This window comes from Macrobrachium rosenbergii, chromosome 32, assembly GCF_040412425.1.
Source record: "Macrobrachium rosenbergii isolate ZJJX-2024 chromosome 32, ASM4041242v1, whole genome shotgun sequence".
NCBI classification, from domain to species: Eukaryota; Metazoa; Arthropoda; class Malacostraca; order Decapoda; family Palaemonidae; genus Macrobrachium; species Macrobrachium rosenbergii.
In genome coordinates, this window is record NC_089772.1 from 1,619,254 (window position 1) to 1,642,600 (window position 23,347).

Here is a 23,347-nt window from a genome sequence, read left to right on the forward strand (position 1 = left end):
GTTGGGAAGCTTGCAGGTACTTAGTTTGAGTATTACAAGTGTACCTTTTTGTACGTATGTACTTGTTTGTTATCCATCATTGGCTCTGCAGGGTTTTGGCTCAGTAACCCTACCCCTCCTCCTGCTGAAGGGGGTCACACTGCAAAGAGATCCCATTCATCTTCATGATGAGGATCTCGTACCCGACAATCTTCCTCAGGCAGCAGTGATAGCTGATGGATTGAATTCATTAGGTAAACAAACACTTGTTTTGTACAAAATATTTTGTTACCAAGTAGCCTTTAAAGGGTTGGTTGATTTCCACTTTGCCCACCTCCTTTTTCAAATGTGGGAATTAGCTACATTATGGAGAGGTAAGGTTCATTTAAAAAATATAATTTAAGATTTATTTTTTAAATATTTACCTTTCCATTTTATAAATTGCCTTCCCTACCTCCCCAGATTCAAAGTGGAAAGAAGTATGTTGATTGGCCATGAATGTTTGTGCCTGTCGGTCCCCTTGTGGGGGGTGGGGGAAGTAGGTGGCTGGAGGACAGATGTTCATAGAAAACCGAGTGTTCTCATTTTTTGTTTCAATCTGTTGAACTACTGCTGGCACGGAAGTAAAAGCTATATAATGGAGAGGTAAGTTTTTAAAAAATAAATCTTACGTATTTATATTATAAAACCATCTAATTTTTATTTTTATACTGAAGATCAAGGGATGAACTTTATATCTATCTAACACAGTTTATTATTATTATTATTAGTCAGTTGTTTGAATACACCATTGGAGTTAAAATTGCCTGAGGCTGGTAGAAGCAAGAAAAATACAAGGGAATGCAACTCAGAAGGTGGTGTTGTACTTGGATTTAATTTGTGATTTTGCAGATATGTAAAAGTTTTTTTGTTTTTTAAGTCTTTTAAGTTTTTTAGTGCTCTTGCATGAATGCTTGGCAGTATTTGTTATTCTGTTATGGTCATGAGAACTATTAGGCATTCTTTTCATTCCTCTAGTGTCTTTTTTTTGGGATGCTTTGTACTTGGAAGTATTCAATTGAAAGTACAGTGCAAATAAATGCTTTAATAGATTACTATGGTACTGATAATGCCAACTGACAAAAGAATTATGCAGAAGAAAATCGAGTTCTTTAAACGAGGTTGGAAATGCTTCTCAGGTGAATTATAATCCCATACCCCTCACCACCTCTCTTCAGTTTGAATCTTTAGGTTGTAGTGTCTTTTGTGGGACTGATCAGTGTTTGTTTCATCATGAGTGCCTGGGTTCTAGAGAACCTTATATAAATGCAGCCCAAATGTCCCCAGTGTGTTTATTCTTATGTTTGTAGACAGAAAAAACAGAATATTTTAATGGAAGTGTTTTCACATGTACACTTTAACTAACCAGCAGGTGGTAACTATCCTCATTGTATGGCGTGTCTGTGGTCTGTCAGCATAGCTTCGGCAGTGTGGAAAGTCTACTTCATTCACATTTAATTCAGTTTTCACTTTTAGTTTTATACTGTCATACAATTTAATTCATTTGTCCTAACTTTTGAGAACTGTATTAATGATTCAGTAATTCTCCCATGTTCATGTGATTTTTTTTATAAGTTGATTTATTTCATTTTTGATATGCTAACTTTGGATTGATATAAATGGAAATTTGCTCTAGTAGTTAAGTTCATCAGGTTATCTCTGTGAAGTACAGTAGTACGTACATGTAAATGCAAGTACAGTAAATTATTGCAAATCTCACTCTTCTGATTTATTGATCATTTTCAGTTCTCCTTAGTGTACCCCTCTTTTTCTTTCTAAAGAAAATATGATTTTGAGCTTACTTTTAAAGAAAACTACTTATTACTTTTATGCTATAGATATTAATATACTTTTGTGGAAAATTGCAACTGGTGATGTGCCTTACGATTATATCATAGTCTCTCTCTCTCTCTCTCTCTCTCTCTCTCTCTCTCGTTGATTTTTCACTATTGCAATACTGTATCATTATAGATAGCTTGACGGGAAAATTTAAGGATCATAATGTCTTATGATTACTTAATAGGTTAGTAGGACATAGGCAAAGACCTAGTCAGAAACCCCCCTCCCCCAGTTAGTTCAGATCTTTGAAGTTTTACTGTATAGGTAAAATATAGATACATGTCTGGTTTCCCATAAGCTTATACAGAGTTGAAAAATCTAGATTGGCTAACAATATAAGTGAAGTTCTGCCTCTCAAACCTTAAAGAAAACAAAGCTGTTCAAACATATATAGGCACAGTACTGCACGTATCAACGTTTACTGTTCGTGATACTTGATGCTATTATATAACATGAATGTTACCAAGTGATATATATTTTGTATTCTGGTTAAACAAATCATTTATAACTAACTCTGATAATCATTGTACCATACTTTTATTCAACTGCATTTTCTTGTAAAATTGCTGAATGTTTTTATGCAATGTAAACGAAGCTGTTATCGATACCTAGCAAACCTAGTTCTTTTCTTGAAACGCGTAATGTGTATGTTATATTACTGTACAGTATATACTATCATATCAACCAATCTTGTTTATTGCGTGGCCCTGCAAATTATGTTTCCAGTAATTAATTTCATCATGTACCTCGTGACTTTTGCAAATTCAGTTTTTGGTAGTTTTGGCATGGCCAGGCTTACCAGGCTTAGGAATGTACTGTTTATCATTAAGTTGACCATGACCATCTAGGATAGATTATTTTTTCATTTTGAGGCTTTTTGTCCTTTATCAACTGACCTCACTCCTCCCTTCCTGGGTGCATATAAAAAATATGCACTGGTATTTATACAGAACAAAATACTGTGAAAAGAATATATGATAATTTATTGTAAATATATAATAAAGACAAAACATGATAAAAAAAACTGCTACTTTCAAATGTTCATTACTTAGCATATAAGGACAAAAAGGTCGAACTGGATATTAACTGATTTATTCACCTGGGCTCAGGTATACATGGCAGAGTGCTGATGGAAACATAGTGCCCGACCTCCGATTGCCGTGACCCGCACTCTGAGAAATTTGATGCGAAATGAAGAGACGTGTGACGTCTTTACAAGTACTCCCCCCTCCCCCAGACAATATTATGAAATAATGATTGGAAACTTCTTGAAAATCAATCACGGAACCTCTTTGGGAGCATGAGCCGGCCCCGGGTTCTTGATACCTGCGGATTGCTGAATTGCCCAGTGGTTTTGCCGAGCTGATGGCTTCCTTAGTGCGGCCCTTGGGACATCCTCGGCCCCATTTCGGGATGCTGATGGGTTCTTCCGAGGCCATATTTGTAGAGGAATTCTGGGACGCCTGCTGAGTTCCGCTGTCCATCAGGAAGGCTGGCTTTAGCCTGTCGACAGAAACCCAGCCTTCCCGCCCGTGCATGCTGACGAGGTAGGCCTTGGATGCCCTACTGTTGACACGGTATGGGCCTCTGTATGGTCTGGTCAAGGGTGAGCGGTGGGCGTTGATCCTGATGAAGATGTGCGTGCAGGAATCCAGGCCTTTTGGGCTGTAGACGTGGGTCCTGTCCGCAAAAGTCTTTCGGCAGGGCGCGAATCTCTTTGCTATTTCCCTCAGCCTTGGAAGGGGCGTATCTGCGACGTCCGGCTCCGTGGGGAAGAACTCTCCCGGTACAGCCAGTGTTTCACCGTAGACTTTCTCTGCGGGAGATTCATCGCCATTTGCCCTTGGTGCGGTGCGAAGATCCAGCAGGACCCAGGGGAGCTGCGCCTTCCAATTGTCGTCAGTGCCACATGCCATCAGAGCTGCCTTCAATGAATGGTGGGTCCTTTCCACCATGCCGTTGGATGCAGGGTTATATGCCGTCGTACTGTGGAGAGTTGTCCCCATCAGGCGTGCCAGGGAGACCCAGAGCTCTGATAAGAATGCTGGGCCTCTGTCTGTAGTTATGTTGTCGGGCACACCAAAACGGCTTAGCCAACTTGACAGGAGGACTTCTGCGCAGGCGCTCGTTGATGCTTCTGTCATCGTGGTTGCTTCCGGCCATCTTGTGGAACGGTCTATGACCCTCAGGAGATATCTTGCGCCCCCTGATTGCGGCAGAGGCCCTATGACGTCTGCGTGGGTGTACCCGAAATGCCGACGTGGTTGAGGGAAATCTCCGATGCTTGATTCCGTGTGTCGGGTGATTTTACTCGTCTGGCACGGTATGCAGTTCTTCGCCCACTCTCGAACATCCTTCCTGATTCTGTGCCACATGAACTTTTCTGTCATCAGGCACGCTGTTGTTCGTCCTGATGGATGGGACAGTCCGTGGATGATGTCAGATATCTGCTTTCTCCTCAGTGCGGGTATCAGGGGGCACGGGCTGCCAGTGCTGGTGTCGCAGAGAAGTGTTGAACTGGACCCACATATTGGAACGTCTTCCCACCTCAGTGTGGTGAGTGCCGTGCAGTAGGCTGCTGTTTCTGGGTCTGCGGCTTGTTCCTTCACCAGGTTCTCATAATCTATGTCCAGGTGGACTGAATTTATCTCGACTCTTGATAGGGCGTCGGCCACTGGGTTCTTCTTGCCGGGGATGTAACTAATGGTGCAGCCGAACTCGGAGAGAGCTGCAGGTGTCGCCGCTGTCTCGCCAACCATGTATCTACCGCCCTCGTGAATGCATGCACCAACAGCTTGTGGTCTGCCAGGATGGTGAAAGGGCTGCCGTCCAAGAGGTACTTGAATATGCAGCATGCAAGACTGAACTCCTCTCTGCAACTGAGAGAACAGTACACGGTCACTTCGAGTGTCAGTTATGCACAACCTAACGAATTACTTTCTATAAGGCCGAAGGCTTAAGGAGGGATTTTAATTCATGAATCACTGTTAAGGACTTTAACACACAAGACATAAATCACTGAAACTGCCACATGGAAAATTTAAGACAAGGGACTTCAGCAAAAGAATAGAGAGAATTACAGGAAAAATAGGCTGGCTGGAACCCATCTTTCACGTACCTGTTGACTTATTTTAGGCCTCATAGCACGAAGCAAGGAGGACTTCCAGTCTTAGGGAATTCTTCTATTGTAGTGGGTATGGAGTAATGTGCCCAGATACCAAGGGATCCTTTTTGCCCAAGTGAGAAGGGCGCCTCTCAATTGTGGATGAAATGTGTCCACTGGATAGCTCTCTCTGGGAACCCCAGACCCATCTCTTGTCTCCTCGATCAGCTGTGACCTCATCCAGCCACTGTAAACTGGTTTTGGGCCAGTGTCTTCTAGTTTGTGCCAGTACACATCTGAAAAGGGATGAACTAGCCAGAGGAAACAGGTTGAAAACACAGGAAGGAGTCACAAAAGGTAAAAGTCTAGGGATCGTCTAGGAGGAGGATACAGTGAGGAATGGAATTTCCTGTCTGGCTGAGAGGGCCAAAGTACCCTCTCACTCCATCTTTTAAGGGGCCTAATGAAGGGGCTCTATAAAATTGATTATAAGGTTGATATAAGATAGAGCAGCCCAAATAAATGTTACAGCTCCCCCTTTAAACAGACATTCCCAGCCCTTTCGGGTTGGAAGGTCTGTGTGAGAGGGTCGCTGGTATCTTAATTAATGAGTCCCTCATAAATCGTTGTCTTTGGAACTAGAATTACATATGGTTTTAACACATACAACTTACCTGTTAGTTACATATAGCTTTAGTCTTTGACGTCACGGCAAAATTTCAAAACGCGCGGCAGCGCCAGTCCGAATATCGGGTGATCGCCCTTACCTGCCCTCTGTCGGGTACTAGGAACTATTCCAACATGCTTCAGAATAATTTTGCCGTCACGCCGGCGACATTGTTGTCGGTACTCGAGCGAAATTTCATTGTATCTGCCTACATCGAGCTGTTTTCACTTGGTGAAGTACTCTTTGTTGGTTTGCGGCTTTGCCAGTTATTTTTGTCACCTATTTAGTCAGGTTTTCTGATAATTATGTCAGATTCTGGGTCTTATACCTTTAGGGTTTGCAGCAAAGGCTGTAAGACGAGGTTGGTCAAGGCTAGTCTTGATCCTCATTCAATTTGTGTGGCTTGTAGAGGTCAGGAATGTTCATATGAGAGGAAGTGTGATGAATGTGTCAGTATGACTGAAAAAGATTGGAAGGCTCTATCTAAGTATGTAAAGAAGCTTGAGAAAGATAGAGCCAGGAAAGCTTTAGCTAGAAGTTCTTCTTCTCTCTCTCAGAAACCGGAATCTCCCTTAGCTATGCAGGAAACTTCTATTAATATCCCCGTGGCTACTAATATTCCTATTCCTGACTCTGATATCCCTGAACCCGTTACCGTGTCTGAGTATCAAGTCCAGATGGACGCCAGATTTAACCTTATTGTGGGCGCCATGGAGGATATTGGCGTTAATGTGAAATCCTTCATGAGCGTATGGATTCTTTCCAAAATATTGTGAATAATTTAAGTGCAGTGCAAAGTGTTAGTGTGGTGGAGGAGGTGGTTGCTCCCTGCTCGTTCTCCTAGACCTAAGCCTCTGTCAAGCTCCCTGCTCCTGGGAGAAGACATGCTGAAAGTCCAAGGGAGGCGAGTGGGGTCTGCTCACGAGCAGCCGCCCCCTCACAGTCCTGTTGTTTCCCAGGCTGTTTCAGAGCGCCGTTGGAAAGGCGACTCAAGGAAGTGTCTTTCTTCAAGCTCCAGTGATTCGCCTCGCAGAGGCTGGAGATTTCCCTGACGAGTCTAGACCATTGAAGAGGTCCAGGAATCTTTCGCCTTCAGCGGTTCAGAAGAAGAAGCCATTTCGCTTATCACAGCCTTCCTGTAGTTTTTTGGGAGAGTCCGGAGAGATTTTCGTCGTCAGAAGAGTCTTCTCCCAGGCGCAAGGCTCATGTGCGCAAGAGGTATAAGACTTCCCATTCGGTGCTGCCCAGCGTTCCCGGTGTTTCTCCTTTGGTTTCACGTAAGCCTGGCCCAATATTCTGCGCCTCTTCCTCATCACGATCCTGGCTCTACTGATCATCGTTCCCCAGTTGGATCCTCGTCTACTCATGACTTTCTTCGAGCGATGCACAAGAAAATTGGAAGCATTCTTGGCGGGCTCGGAAGGCCTGGTTCTTCTCCAGCTAAGACTTCTGAAGTGTATTTGATGCCTCCTCCTTCGTCTCGAGCTCTCGGAGCGCCCAGTACGAAAGCTCCTCCTCGATCTGTGTCTCTTGATCCTCCTTTGGTTCAGGATCAGGCTCGTACGCCTAGTCAGGCTCAGGCGCTCCCTCAAGATTTAGCGCTCTCTCAGGCTCAAGCGCCTCAGGTAGCGCCAGGTGAGGCGCCATCCCAGGCTCCTTTTGTGGCGCCAGTTCAGGCTCCTCTTGTGGCGCCAGTTCAGGCTCCTCTTGTGGCGCCAGTTCAGGCTCCTCTTGTGGCGCCAGTTCAGGCTCCTCTTGTGGCGCCTACTCAGGCTCAGGCTCCTCCTCAAGCTCTTATTCAGGCTCCTACTCCTCCTTCACAAGATGTGTATGTGCAAGCGGAAGGTTTTTCTCCTATTTCGTCTGAGGAAGAAGTTGTGGAAGAGTTTCCTGTAGACGAACCAGACTCCTCTCTCTCGGATTATAAGAAGCTTCTTCGCTTCTTTATTGATAATTTTCCTGAGGATTTTGCACCTGCGGCTCCGCTTCCCTCTCTCAGTACGCAAGAGACTCGAAGCCTCCTACCTCTTCCTTTATGAAGTTAGTGCTTTCTATTTCAGCCAAAAGGCATTAAAGAAAATGAACTCCTGGTTGGAAGACAAACGTGATCAGGGAAAACCACTTTCTGCTTCCCTCCTTCCAAGCTTTCTACTAAGACGAAGGCTTGCTACGACACTGGGGAAGTTTTCTCTCTGGGAGCTTCTGCCTCCTCTCAGGAGACTTCTCCAGTCTCGTTGACTCTACTAAAGTTCTCATTTATGAACTCGGCTCGGATTTTCTTCTCTCCTTCAGAGTTGGACCACCTTTTGAAGAACGTTTTCCGAGTTTTGGAAGTCATCAGTTTTATGGACTGGACTATTGGCGCTTTGGGTAGGAAGGTAAAGTCTTTTGGTCTTTCGAGCGCATTTCGATGATTTCTCTTCTGTTATGTCCTGCTTAGATAAAGGGATTCGTGACGGTGCGTCTGAGTTAGCCTCCATCTTCACGTTAGGAGTTCTTAAGAAGCGACAACTTTGGTGCTCTTTTGTCGCTCGTGGAGTTTCTAGGACTCAAAGATCGGCTCTTCTTTTTCGCACCTCTGGATAAGAAGTACCTTTTCCCTCAAGAACTTGTGGCCGAAGTGTCGAAATCCCTTACTCAGAAGTCCACACAGGACCTTTTGGCGCAATCCACTGAAACCAAAAGCTCCTCAACCTTCTCTGCCAGCGCAAACTCGTCCTCTAGTTAATCAAGATAGGCCCTTTCGTGGCAGGCCCTCACCCGTACAGTATCTCGTTTCCGGGGCAAAGCAAGATTTGTCTCCAAGACTATCAAACCCTCAATTAAAAGTGATCTGCATGTCCTCCATGCACTAGTCGGAGCCAGACTTCAGCAGTTCTGGCAAATTTGGGAGGAGATCGGAGCGGACCAGTGGACCACGTCCGTGCTAAAGGAAGGATATTCTATCCCCTTCCTCAAGAGGCCCCCTCTTGCAACAGAACCTTTAGCTTTGACAGCATATTCCAGCAACTTAGAAAAATGCTCGGTTCTGAGTGCGGAAGTAGACTCCATGCTTTTAAAAGGAGCGATAGAGATCGTGGAAGAAGTCAACTCTCCAGGCTTTTACAACCGCCTTTTTCTTGTTCCAAAGGCCTCAGGCGGCTGGAGACCAGTCCTGGACGTGAGTTCTCTCAACCTTTTCGTGGAGAAAACCAGTTTCGATGGAGACGACGCAATCCGCCCTCAATTCTCTTCGTCCGGGGATTGGATGGTCTCAATAGATCTGCAGGACGCTTACTTTCACATTCCGATCCATCCCGTCCAGGAAGTTTCTTCGCTTCCGTTTTCCAGGAGAAGACTTATCAGTTCAGGACTCTGTGCTTGGTCTGTCCACAGCCCTCAAGTATTCACAAGAGTTATGTCCACTGTTGCCAAAGCTCTTCATCTCAGAGGAATAAAGATCTCTCTCTATCTCGACGATTGGCTCCTTCGTTCCCAGTCTCAGCCTCAGTGCTTGGAGGATTTGCAAGTAACTCTCGACTTGACACAGAAGCTAGGACTTCTAATCAATTGGAAGAAGTCTCACCTATCTCCCTCACAATCCAGGATCTATTTAGGAATGAGACTGGAAACAGTTCCTTTTCTGGCTTTTCCGTCAGATCAAAGAATCTCGGACTGTCTCGCAAAAGTCCAGAACTTTCTGGATATGGATACCTGTTCCGCAAAGGCTTGGATGAGCCTCCTGGGAACTCTGGCGTCAATAGAAAAGTTTGTCTCCTGGGAGACTTCACATGAGCCCCTTCAATTCTACCTCAGGAGCAATGGAACAGGAAAACGCTTCCAGACTCCTTCTCCTTTCCAATCTCGGACCTTATCAAGGAAGATCTAAGGTGGTGGTTAGATCGAAGAAAATTAGAGAAAGGTCTCTCTCTATTTCCGTCGAACCCGAACCACGAACTGTTTGCAGAACTCAGAAGTAGGATGGGGAGCGACGTTGGGTGTAAAAGAAATTTCAGGTTTGTGGAATGCGACAGAAAAAGAATGGCACATCAACAAGAAGGAGTTGAAAGCAATCCACCTGAGTCTCGTACACTTCCTACCATTCATACAGGGACAAACAGTTCTGGTTCATTCAGACAGCACCACAGCGTTGTCTTACATAAAAAAACAGGGGCACTCATTCTTACTCCCTCAGCGAGGTAGCAAGAGACCTCCTTTTGTGGGCAGAGAAGCACAAGATTCTGCTCCTAACAAGATTCATTCTCAACGTGAGAGCGGACTCCTTGAGCAGGAAGCACCAGGTTCTGTCCACAGAGTGGATTTTGCGAAGAAGTGTGCAAGTCGCTGTGGAGACTTTGGGGTCAACCTCTGGTAGACCTGTTCGCGACAGAACAAATCGAACAGGCTCCCAATCTTCTGCTCTCCTGTCCCGGACCAAGCAGCCTTCCAGACGGACGCAATGCTACTGAATTGGTCGGGTCTGGACCTTTACGCCTTCCCGCTGCGTTCAAGATGTTAGAGTGCGGTGTTGAGGAAATTTCAGCACCACTCCAACACCAGGATGACTTTGATAGCCCCCTTCTGGCCTTCCAGGGATTGGTTCCAGTTCTCATGGATCTCTTGATCGACTTCCGAGGAGCCTTCCAAACAGAGTAGATTTACTCAGACAGCCCCACTTCAGGAGATTTCACGAAAACCTGTCAAGTCTCATGCGGCTAACTGCGTTCAGACTATCGAACGCCTACTCAGAAGCAAAGGATTTTCGAAGAAAGCGGCTCAATCCATCGCTAGAGCCAGAAGACTATCTTCGATCAAGGTCTATGAGTCCAAGTGGAATATGTTTAAAGCATGGTGCAAAGATCATGACATTTCCTCTTCCAGAACCTCGGTGACGAGATTTTGGATTTTCTTTTGTTCCTCAGGAATAAGAACCTTTCTGTATCCACAATTAAAGGTTATCGTAGCATGCTGGCTACTGTTTTTCGTCACAGAGGTTTGGATATCTCTAATAACCAAGATATAACGGACCTTATTAAATCCTTCGGTACCTCTAAGAGGTCAGATGCTAAAGTTGTTTCGTGGAATCTTGATGTAGTCCTGAAGTGGCTTATGTCTGAGAAATTTGAACCTATGGATTCTGCTTCTTTAAGAGATCTTACGAGGAAAACCCTCTTTTTAGTTTTGTTAGCTACAGCTAAGAGAATCAGTGAGATCCACGCCTTGGATAAGAGAGAGTAGGATTCTCTGCTTCAAAAGCAATTTGTTCTTTCAAACTGTTTTTATGGCCAAGAACGAGACCCCTTCGCACCCGTGGCCTCGCTCTTTTGAGATTCCGAGTCTGTCGGAATTGGTAGGTAAGGAGCAGGAGAGGTTCCTCTGCCCAGTCAGAGCCTTGAAATATTATTTGCGAAGGACTAAAGATATTAGGGTCCTTCAGATTCCTTATGGTGTTCGGTCAGGAACCCTCTTAGACCGATGTCCAAGAATGCCATGTCCTTTTTATTAGAGATCTGATTTCTGAAGCTCACTCCAATATTTCAGAGAATGATTTGAAAATGTGTAAAGTGAAGGCTCACGAAGTGAGGGCTATCTCTACTTCTCTCGCTTATAAAAGGAACCTCTCCCTTCAAGATATTGTGCAAGCAACCTACTGGAGATGTAAGTCTGTATTTGCTTTGCATTATCTCTAAAGTGCAGACAGTGTTTGATGAGTGCAGCACGTTAGGGCCCTTTGTTGTATCTGGCACGGTAATGGGTAAAGGGGTAAAGGAGGATTAACCTACCTTTACTTACTTGTTTTTTGGAGTGTGAAGGTTTTTTACGGTTGTCTGTGAGGGTAAGTGTTGGATAGTTTTACCCCACAGTTGGTTTTGGTTTTTATGGTTATGCTTTTTCTTTGGTGTTGGGTGACCCTTTGTAATTCATGATGTTTGTGCTGCGCCTGAGCAGGGGCATACTTGTGGTATTGTCACGGCCATGTCCTAGGTGACTGATACCCAGCTTAAGCAATCTGCGACCAGGTCATTATACCCATGCGTTGCTCTAAGGATAGCAGGTTACTGAGGCAGTAACTGTGGAATCAGCTACCTTAGCAGGTGAGGAACTAAGAAATTTTCTACATTAATAACCTTAATGTTTCCAACAACTCTTTTTAGCTGTCATTGCCCCACCTCCTAAAGGTGTCAATCAGCTATATGTAACTAACAGGTAAGTTGTATGTGTTAAAATGACATTTTTATTCTAAAATAATGTTTAACACATACTTACCTGTTAGTTACATATACTGAAAACCCACCCTCCTCCCACGGGGACAGGTAGGCAAATTATTCTGAAGCATGTTGGAATAGTTCCTAGTACCCGACAGAGGGCAGGTAAGGGCGATCACCCGATATTCGGACTGGCGCTGCCGCCTGCCCCGTTTTGAATTTTGCCGTGACGTCAAAGACTAAAGCTATATGTAACTAACAGGTAAGTATGTGTTAAACATTATTTTAGAATAAAAATGTCATATTATAACTGCCTTGGTCACTCTGCACTCATGTCTGGAGGAGAGTTTGGTTCGAGATCATGCTTAAATGCATTTGTTGAAATGAACTGTCTTTGGAATAAATTTCTTATAATGACCTAGCAATGCTGTTGACTTGTGGTCACAAATTAGCTACTGAATTTCACACAAAACAAAGCTAATGCAACACCATTAAAATGATAACTGGCTAAAGTGCAGGTGGTATTTCAGTTACAAGGAAAATATTAAGTTTACTAGAGCTTACATCTCGGACATAGCGTACAGTGATATGAAATATTTTAACAAGCAGGATAATTAAAATTTAATTTAAACTGAATGCAAAAACCTGTACATAGAGCTAGTCATGTCCTCAGCTGTGCAGCTGGGGAACAGTCAGAGCTAATTACAAATAAATTTAATAATACAAAGTGCTATTCCTTGGTTAAGTGCCAGGATTGCTCTATTAAGATAAGGCACTGTTACACATAGGACACGAGTGCCATGAACCTTCCATGCCTCCTACTTCTCTTCTTCTTTGGGTTCCTTCGAACTTTAGACTGAGAGGGTCTGGTCTATGGGTTTTGCTTCAACTGGTGGAAGAGGTACTATTGCCTTGGTTGCTGCGACAACCTGGACAGCAGTGGTGCTAACTAGTTCTGTTAGATTTTGTTGCATGGCCTCCACATCGGTGACCAGCTTGGATAGGACTTCTCAAAGAGGGTAGTCCACCAGAGTCTTGTCTTCTTGGGGCTGTGAAGCTGAAGAAGAGATGGCTGTAGGTGTGAGAGGCTCACAGGTTGCAAGGAGCAACTCTGGCATGGGTTGTGAGGCCATACCAGGGAATAAGCTTCCGCTATGGTCAGGGGAATCTGGAAAAGACCCTACCTAACTTCGGGCTGTCTCTCGGCCGTATACATGCTAGTTGGGCCAGGCTGGTAGACGAGAGGGGGACTGGTTGGGATCTCCTGAAGGGAGATCAACATTGTGCTCTGGGACTGACTCTAAGGCAGGCTCAGGCACAGGATTTGGAGAAGAGATGTAAATGGCATCGGGGTCTAGAGTGCCGGATCTCTAAATTTTTACATTTTGTAAAGAGCCAGAATCTGGCTCAGGTGTGGGCTCAATGACTGGACTGCATGGAGCACTACACTGGCCAGGCGTAGGCACTGGCGGTGGCTCAACAGCAGGGCTGGAATAGACATCAGCAACTGATGGAGACTCAAATGGGGCAGGACCCATGGAAGGTTTGGAAAGTGGCTGGGAAGGGGGGTCCTGTCCTAGGAGGAGGTCATAGCCTCCAGGAATCTAATTGGCTACCCCAAGGTTACAAATCCTACTTTTGTGGGGCCTAGTGACCCTCAATCGGACCTTCAGAAGTGTCAGCCTCCAATTATCTATGCCTTCAATAGTTATACGTTTGTTTTCTTCAAAGATGGCCCCATTGGATACCTTGCCTCACCTTATAAGGGAGATTTGAGCACCAGTGTCCTCAAATGTAGAGGCCTGCTGAGCACGATAACCTCGAGGAGATGCAACATAAATAGGGCCTGTGGCTAAAGAGGATGAATGAGTGGCCCCCAGAGCAATAATGGTGACAGTTTTCTTTCCAAGGCAATCCCTCAGATTTGTGGAATGCCCATACTGCTTACAAGTGTGACCATAAATTTTGCTATAATCTCTATGAGAAGCGGGCACGGTAGGAGTAGGGTAGGAGTTCTGGATAGAGTAGGGGCTTTGATACAGCTCCCCTTTTAGCTTTACACTGGGCTTCTAAATGCCCTACTTTCTTACAATAAGCACACACAGGTGGGGACGAAGATGGTCCATTTCTTGGTTGGACTGACAAGGCAGTGGGGTCAAGAGGAACTAGGCACCTGTTTGAGGTGCTGGAGGATGAGTGGTACATCTCGTATGCATCGGCCATGTGTCAGCAGTTAGTGAAAAGTCTTGGCTGTTTCTCACTAATTTGTGTAGGGCCAAGGGACTGGGTACATAAAGGAGGAAGTCCTCAAGCTGAAAGTCTATTCAGCAAGTCTTCGAACTCCTTGTCCAAGGCATTGATCCACCACTGCAAGGCATGAGTCTTTTTATAGGGCCAGTCGGACCAGGTTTGGCCGATCTCCTTGGAAAAACTTTGCTACCTTTGCTTCCAACACTCAGGTGTAATCTCATATACCATTGCTACAGCCTTCCTGACTGCCTCAAGGTTTTCCATGTCGCCATTTTCTAAGGAATTCAAGGTGTCCTGACCCTGTCCGGCCATGCATTTTGTGAGAATCCTGGCCTTCTCAGTGTCAGTCAGATTGTAGTCAGAGAAGAGGGTTTCCACATGGTCCAGCCTCGCCTCAGGCTCTGTATCATTGCAGCGTGGCTGGAGGTGGCTGATATTTGAGATAGTGGAAGGAGTGTAGACTTGGGATGGATGTTCTGCTCGGTGCACAGGCTTGCTTTGCTTGTTCAATTTCAGGCACTGGCATGCGTTGCTTGTTCAGTTTCAGCTTTCTTCTCCCTTAAGGCTATCTCTTTCTCCTTAGGGCTCGTTCCTCATTGGACAGGTGGGTATCGTTCTCAGCTAGCAGTCTGCTGGTCCCACGATCGATTCTCTGACCGGCCAATGAAAAATTAGAGGAATTTACTCCTGGTGATAGAAATTCATTTCTCGTTACAATGTTAAAATCCGGTTTCATACATAAGCAACTCAAGGATTCCACAATAAGCTTGTAGGTCCCCCAAGTTGCTGCTAGGTAACCAGTTGGTTCTTAGCCACGATAAAGTAAATTTAATCCTTCGGACCAGCCCATAGGAGAGCTGTTTATCAGCTCAGTGGTGTTTATAACAGTGTTTAACTAAGGTATACTCAACTTAGCTCATGAAACCTTCGGGTTTCTTGTTGCTCCTTTCTCTCTTGCTTCAAGGCTAGTTCATGCTGTCGCTCCTTTTCCTTCTCTTGGGCCAAGGCCAGTTGATATTGATGTTCCTTTGCCTTCTGTTCCTTTTCCTGTGCCAAGGCTAGTTCATGCTGTCGCTGCTTCTCGACCTGCTTCTCTTCATACTCTCTTTCTTCTTCTGTGGCTTTCTTAGCAACAGCTACTTGCTTCTGAACCCATTGGATCAGCTGCTCTTCTTTTAATGTCATACCCTTTCTTACCTCCATGAAAGTTTGTACTCCTCAGCAGACATGTTGCTAATGCTGGGAGTGGGTATGATCTTCCCAGAAAGGTTCAGAGTTTTAGGATGGCCACACAAGCAATTGCGTGGAATGAAAAAATGGGACTCTGCCCATGCAGAGTGTAGGTAAAATAAGGAAGTGGGCTATAGAAGGCGCCACTAGTAAATGGGAGAGCACTTCTGAGGCGACTAAATGGCAGCGAACATTTATCTAGCATAGACCTGTGTGTGACGATGAAAGTAGCTGACATACTATCTGTTGTCATATCGTCGTGAGTAGGATGAAGGAAAAACCGAGGTAGTTGCTGTGGACAGGAGACAGAGCCCCTTGTCCTTAATCGTGTATATTATATCACTGTGCCAACAAGCACTAATCTAGCTGAGACCTACTATAAGAGAATTCATTGGGATTGTTTGGTCTGTATTGTGGAACCCTGGGGGGACCATGAAAGTGTAACTCCTTTGAGGACTCACAGCAGCTACCAAACATCAAAACCTATATATATATATTTTTTTATATATATGCATGTAATATATACACACAAAATATTGCAGATATAATTGCGCAATAATACTTATACATTTTATTGTCATTTTCAGGTTATAAGTGTAGATCTCTCTGGTACAAGTACCCTCTAAGTCAGCATCTACAAATAGCTGTATCTGTGATCTCATACTAAGCCTTGCCAAGTGCATAATACATACTTAAAAATTGTATGATACATTTCATTACTGTATATTATTGTATAAAGTTGTTACACTGTAGTTTTAAAATTAGTGACTTCTTAACAGGAGACTGACTAAAATAAAGTAAAGAAAGGGAGTGAAATATTTTTAGAGTGATTGAGAGTATTGTACAGTATAGTTTTGAGAGAAAACAGTGAGAGTTTGGAAACGTATTCGTAAACAGTGGGCATTAGGTTCAAAGGAAATCTATTTAGAGTTAAGATTATGGTAACAATATGGTGTAGAAGTTGAAAGGTTCTTCAGTGATAATGAAGCAAAAGGAAGTCTTTGATTTTCATTAATTTCTCAGTATATTTCTCATTGTTAATTCAGTGTCCCCCATTTTGATTTTTATTAATTTCTAGGTATATTTCTCATTGTTAATTCAGTGTCCCCCAGTTTCTTGCATTATTCGTGAAATCAACTTCAGTGGCACTTCCATCCCATATACACAGTGTGATGAGATATCACTTGAAGTTTTACTGGCATTGTTTGTTCTGTGGCTTTGTTTTAGAAGTCTTTTTAAAGTGACTTGTGTTTTTATATACAGTACGTAGTTCACTTTAATTTATGCACATTTACAGCCTCAAATATTATAGTTTGTTGAAGCCAAAGCAATAGTAATTTTGAATAGATGTCAGCTACCACTGAAGACGCCTGTGGTAGTGATGGGTGTAAGAACTTATTCGTTAGTGGGTAAAAATACTAGCTCAGTTAATGAATCTGTTGGTCTTTTTACCAGGATTTTCTTTATTTTTTTGTAGCAGTCTTTTTCTCCTTTGCTTGTCACATTTCATCAGGTGAAATTGACGTGTTGTTCATAAAGGCTGCATTGGTTATATACATTTCAGTGTCAGATATCTCCAAACTCACAGTCTGATGTTGACAAAGATGTACAGTACTCTGTCTTGACAATGAAGCTATCTGGACCCTTAGGTATTCATCCACCAATGACCTCATACTTCGAGAGTCTGCTGAACTGTCAGCAGTGCTGTCCATTGCTCTCCAGGGTGTTTGATTCAGCAAGATTCATAAGGTTTTCTCTTTCTTTGCAAATCAGTAACTTCCGGACTTTTCACTACTCTCTTTTGTTAATATTGTAAAAGAAAGTGTCAAAATGTAAACAGTATATCTTCATAGGTTTTCCAGCTTGACGTTAACTAACTTTAAGTACAGATCCTCTTGTTTTCTGTAATTTTAGCATGTCATCTGTTCTAAATGCAGATTGGCTTGATAATTTGTTACTGCCCACTGTAAGCCCTGACAGTGCATCACCTACCTTCCTCACTAACTGACCTGCTTGCTTCATCTACTGATTCTTACTTGTCTGATTATCTCTTGCCTTGTCCACTGACCAGGACCTCCCCTCCCACTAGACTTTGTCTACTATTCAGCTCTACTACTCCATGGATTTCTTCTTGTCCAGCACCCATCCAGTGATACCTGTACCTGGCAATGACATGTATTTCTCTATGTATTTTGATACCATTTTCATCCATTATAGGTATTTTTCAGCAGCAATTAAACTAGTCAGTATTCTTGTCCTCCCCTTTTTTAGCTTTCCTGCACCTGCACTCATGATTGAGCCTTTGTTGACCATACAGTAATTGTTACAGTGACCAAACCTGCTATAATGCCTGCTTCAGTGGTCATTTTTTACCTCCCACATTGCTAGTCCAGTAACTGTTTATTAAATACTCCAGTACTGGTGACCATCCTTGCTACACTGAGCAAACCTGCTCCAGTGCCCACACTTGCAGTCATGATTGAGCCTCCAGAGGACTGGCTTAGGTGACTGTGATCAGTATCATCTTATCATCTTGATGACTGCTTTGGTACTAGTGATTATTCATGATTATTCATGCTACCTTGACCACTGTTGTTTCAAGTGATTGCTGGAGCAACCATAGACCATGTTTAGGGATGACTTATTTTCTTTAAAAGTTCCGGTCCTCAATGCTTAGTTCTTGAAGATGTTCAACACTGCATTTCCTCAACAATTTTGGGAGTGCACCTGGGTCTGTTCATTTGTAGTGACTTCAGAGTTCTGGTGCAGCAAACTTTGTATGACTTCACAAGTCTTCATCTTCAGTCATGACCATTGAAAAGTTGGGTACCTCTGGCTATCCTATTGAAGACCATGGAAGCAAGCATTGTTTAACCAGCCAGAGGAAAAGTGGTTGCTGACAGCAGCTCAACTGCAAGTATGGATTTCCTGATAGTGGCAGCAATTCAACTGCAAGTATGGAATTCATGATCATGGCTCCTGTGACAGTCATAGGAGTCATGATCAGGAAATCCATACTTGCAGTTGAATTGCTATCAGCAACCACTTTTCTTATAGCTGGTTGAACAGTACTTGCCTCCATGTTCTTCAGCAGGACAGTCAAATGTACCCAACCTTGCAACAAAGAGTGTAATGATTAGGTATTATCACAGCACCTTTTGTTATATCTGCTTCAACCTCATCTGCAGCTGTGAGAAGGGCCTTTGGTGTGGTTGTGTGTGGAATTTTTGGTATCACTTGTTCAAGGTCAGAACTCTAATCCTTAGGTCTTGACTGGGTACTAGAGGAAATAGACCTTGAGTGCAATCTTGTAACAGCAAGACAGGTCAGTTGATAAAAATTTGGTAAGTTTCAGAAACAAGTTTTGTTTGGAGCCTCTTTACGGGTCCGTGACACATACAATTTCCAAGAGCTCTCCTGGACCCATCTGGCTTAGGCAGACAATCTTGAACATTCAGTAACTTCACCCTCAACTATAAATTGTTTCAGCCATTAATGATTGATGAGGTTGATATGAACAAACAAAAGTCTTGATTACTTAAAACTACCTGTACTAGTTTTTCATGTTAAGGGGCCAGCCGGTATGTGAACAAACAAATAAAAAACAAAAAATTGTGAAGTTTTTCTATAGCTAGATATGGTATATGACAGTATGAATTTAAAATTATATCCAAAATCCCTATAGATTCTTAGTTATAGGAAATTTTTCACAATCACTCCCACAAACTGATTCGTATGACTTGCATTTGGTCAGTACAGTTTATTGTTCTTTAAAATTTACCATAATTTGATTGAAATAGTACTACATATCAAAACTGGCTAATGATACTTTTTTTATATAAGACAGCTGAGACTAAAACAAAGCTCAGTAGTCTCAATCTTTGTTCTAAGTAACATTGCAGTGTAATTGCCCATGTTAAGGCTGCTCTTTGTTTAAAGGCTCTCGATCAAAATGTTGACTTTCCATCATTTTTCAACTATTTGAATTAATATGTTATGTACTAATGGCCTAAACCTGTCCAAAATACAGTATATGTTGGTTTTTATATCTAACAGGATTGACTTTCTGGTAATTTTATTGTGGGAAAATTAACAAATTTTCTTAATGTAATGTACTGTATTTAATTTTTTGGAAGTAAATACTGTAATTTTTAATATAAGAACAGCATATTTATTCAGAGGTTATTACAAGGGCCTTTTGCCATCTTGATTTCATGTAGATCAATTAATATAGAGAGTAGATATTTTAGTTGTTTTGAAATGGGCAAAAAGTAAGGGGTCATAGAATGCATATTTGGGATGAAATAATATACATATAATATCTTTCATTTCTGTTATAAACATTGTAGCGATATTCAATAAGTAGATAGGTTCACATCAACCCAGCTGGCCCCGTTGATCACACACTCACACATATACGTATATATATGTGTGTTTGTATGTATGTTTGTGTATATATATATATATATATATATATATATGTGTGTGTGTATGTGTATATACATACATACACACACACACACACACATATATATATATATATATATATATATATATATATATATATATATATATATATATATATATATATATATATATATATATACATATATATACACATATATACATACATATATAAAAGGAACAAAGGAACTATTTAAATCCAGATTTCATCATTAGTTTTTTGTAATTCAGTTAGCATGGTTTTTCTCCTCTCTAGTCCTTTTATTTTATCTTCCTCAGTGTCATTACTTACTTTTTCATGAGAAGGACATTGCATTACTTGAATATGGTTCTAATTGCCCACAGAATATGAAGGAGGTTAAGGGTAGACAGCATGCTTCTTACCCACAGAATTTGAGTAACTGATGTGGTCAGGGAAGGTTAAAGCCCCCTTGTCATGCTGTGCTCCAAGTGTTGGGTTTTATCTCGATGGACTGAGGTTCTTTAGAGGACTAGGTGCACTGCATATGTCTTGGTGAGGACTGGAAGCATTGTATATATCTAGGCATAAAATCTAGAGAGGGATTAATCTCTCCCTCAGTGTAGCTGCATGTTAGGCATAGAAAAGAACTTGAATGGGTTGTAATAACTTGCACCCTTTGGTGATTGAAAGAAATCCATATGTTGAATACCATTGCTTTTTTTATATATAATTCTATAAACTAATCCCATTAATTAAGCAGAATGTAATAAATAAACTTACAAGCTGTAGAACTTTTTGAGAATAAAAGACCAGGTGCAACACAGAAAACACAAAGCAGTTCCATCCAGGTCCTACATTTACTCATTTTCATTGTTGAAAATTGGTCAAAGATTTCTTGTCACATACCAGAAGTAGCAGATATGAAAAGTCCATCAAAAGAAATTTCATTTAGATAATCTGAAAATGAGTGGTTAATATAAGTTACCTCAGTTCTTCAGAGATATACCTTTCAGTTAATAAAATTGCCAACATTAAAACTGGGGGTTGTCAGATTACAAAGAGCAGTATTTGTTTTTGCGTATGGGACAGGTTTTGATGACCATTGGAGTTGTGATCAACTTACCCCCATTAATTCATCAGTCAGTTACTTCAGGAAATTGTGTTGCTTTTCTCTGTCCATTTTATGTAAATAGTATTTAGTCTAGTTTTTATTGGAATTATTGTTTTTTCACTTGTAAAAAAGGCCTAGCCATATGAAAACTGTGTGAAGTTCATTGGTCTAGTTAAATTTTGAGTAATTAATAAGAGACCAAAGAAGAGTCATGTCATATACTCAGTCTTTTTTTTATTTCTGTTAGCAAAGTATTTGATAGATCTTGAAAGCAAGGCCCATCACTGAATGATTCCTTTACCAAAAGATGTATGTTTAGTGTTGATAACTGTAATGCGTAAAACTCAAAATGATGTCACAGCAGCAACAATCTTAGATGCTGTTCTGTTGGTTAATAATTTTTGGAATTGTTCTCCAATTTTCTTATAGGGAAGGAATCTTGTGATTAGAAATTTATTTTTCCTAATGACCTTTCTAATGATAGTGTTTGAGCTATGAAACATCTTTTCACCACCCAGTCCTCGCCTCCAGGTTACCTTGCTTACTTTTTCCAGTTAAAAAATGTAAAAACATATTATTCAGCCATTTTTTTTTACTTAGGATTTAGTAGGGTAGGGCAGAATTATTGGAAGTAGAGAGTGAGTAGTAGGAGCTTGGATGTTGATGTCTCATGAAGCATTACCAAATTAACTATTATGATAATGATAAAATATTTCAAAGTTGATATGTAATGTTTCATGAGCTTTTGGTGGTCAGGTTTAGAAATTCTCATGTAGGTGCTTGAAGATAAAATTTTGAAATGAAAGAAAGAATTTTCTGGGTATATATGGTAAGTTGTTAAGATGTGATACTTCCTTGTATCATGAAGCATCAGCCATCTAGAATTTAGAATAGGTATTATCAGGAAAAAATTCAATTTTCAAAAGATTTTGTACAATTCAAGAAATAAACATGTATAAGTACTATGTTGTTTGTTGTCAATCCAAGAAGACTAATTGCAACATCTATCATCTGAATTTTCTTCTCAGTGTTGCGATACCCAACATGTTACAGCTTGTTGTCTGCTGAAGTACGCACTGTACATTAGTCTAAGTAGCATATGCCACTGATTTACAGATGATTCAGAATTTTACCAGAATTATACCAGGAAAGAAGCAAGAATATAGCAATATCACATTTATTACGGTATTAAACAACTGACAAAAATTCTTCAAATACTCCTGTATAAGCAAAGCAAACAAAAACATTGTGCATGCAAGCAGACCTGGAACTTAGGACAAGGTAGCAGTTTAAAAGTTTTTCATTTTTATGTTTTCAAACTTTCTTGTCACATGCACCCACAACCACTTTTGACAGATGCAGCAACATTAAAATAGTGTAGAAATAATAATTACATTTTGACAAATACAGGAGAAAAAAAAGGATGCTTTTCATGTACTTTTTGAAGTATGGAAGTATACTATATCAATACACAATTTTTTTTCTTGTAGTAGTGTATGTAATTCTTTAGTTGTCAATAGCTCCTACTTTATTTGTTCGAAGAAATGTAAATGAAATTTAGTCTTGAGGCTTCATTTTTTATACTGTATATACACTCAGTGGTATAAGTTGTAATATAATAAAAATGCACTATTTTGATTGACAGAAACCAAGAGAATTTTTGAATAAGTACTTGAAGAAAAAAGCTGGATCTTTATGTCTTAAGGGCTCCTACCCCATTAGCCAAGAGAAAAGTAAGTGAAATTCAAGTTTAAGACTCTGCTTGAATATGTACTCCTATAGGATATAAATTGTAAAATGGTAGAAATGCTATCTCTCTTGTTATAGAAACTGGAAGGATTTTGATGAACCATTATCTGAACAAAAAAAGGTTTAAAAACAATTGCCTGGAATAATGCTGTAGCAGTTCATTGTTGGTACCAACATTACAGAATGTACTTTGAAAATGGTAATGCAGGTAAGAAAATACGGCATTTCGGAAGGGACAGTAATTCTATACCAATGGTGACTGGGAACAAATTTAAGTATTAAGTTTAGATGGGATCAAAACAAATTATAATTATGGAAACTGGCCTTTTGAGATTGATAAGAGAATTTATAATATAGATACTGTTTTTGCAGTTAACCAACTTGATTTACCTTGCAACCCTACTCTTGAACATCAACAGTAATACAATATCTTGAATGTAAATTGAACTGGACACCTTGAGAGAAGGTTTCAAAGGAGAACTTATATAAATGACATGTCATGATCAAATTTCATATAATTTCTTCCGATAAAGGAGTAGTAGCTCTTGAAAGATACAGAACAGTACCTGTATTGTGTATTGATACAGAGAATTGCATACAAGCAACTGTTGCTATACATATGGATTAAGATCATAAAAAATAGATTGCCAGACAAATAGCATTACAACTTGACTGTAACAGGGATTTGATGGGAATACATTAATAAGCCACTCCAAATTAGTAAGGTTTTCATCATGAGAGAGTCCCTTTATACTAGAAGAACATTTGC

The 23,347-nt window shown here is 41.3% G+C and overlaps 1 protein-coding gene across 5 annotated transcripts in view; it reads left to right on the plus strand.

The window, feature by feature from the left end:
• The window catches only part of Atac3 (Ada2a-containing complex component 3), a 128,450-nt gene extending 109,375 nt beyond the window's left edge, over positions 1 to 19,075 (plus strand). The window contains exons 14-15 of one of the 5 annotated variants that reach the window (XR_010858077.1): positions 442 to 624; positions 15,880 to 17,372. Coding sequence is in view for 4 of the 5 variants with exons in the window: in XM_067132710.1 (XP_066988811.1) it covers positions 15,880 to 15,959 (80 nt within the window). In the remaining variant the exon portion in view is untranslated. Of the gene's footprint in view, positions 1 to 441; positions 625 to 15,879 lie in introns of those variants that run through there. The other 4 variants (XM_067132711.1, XM_067132710.1, XM_067132709.1 and 1 more) reach the window with 4 other exon arrangements.
• Positions 19,076 to 23,347: the final 4,272 nt, after the last annotated feature.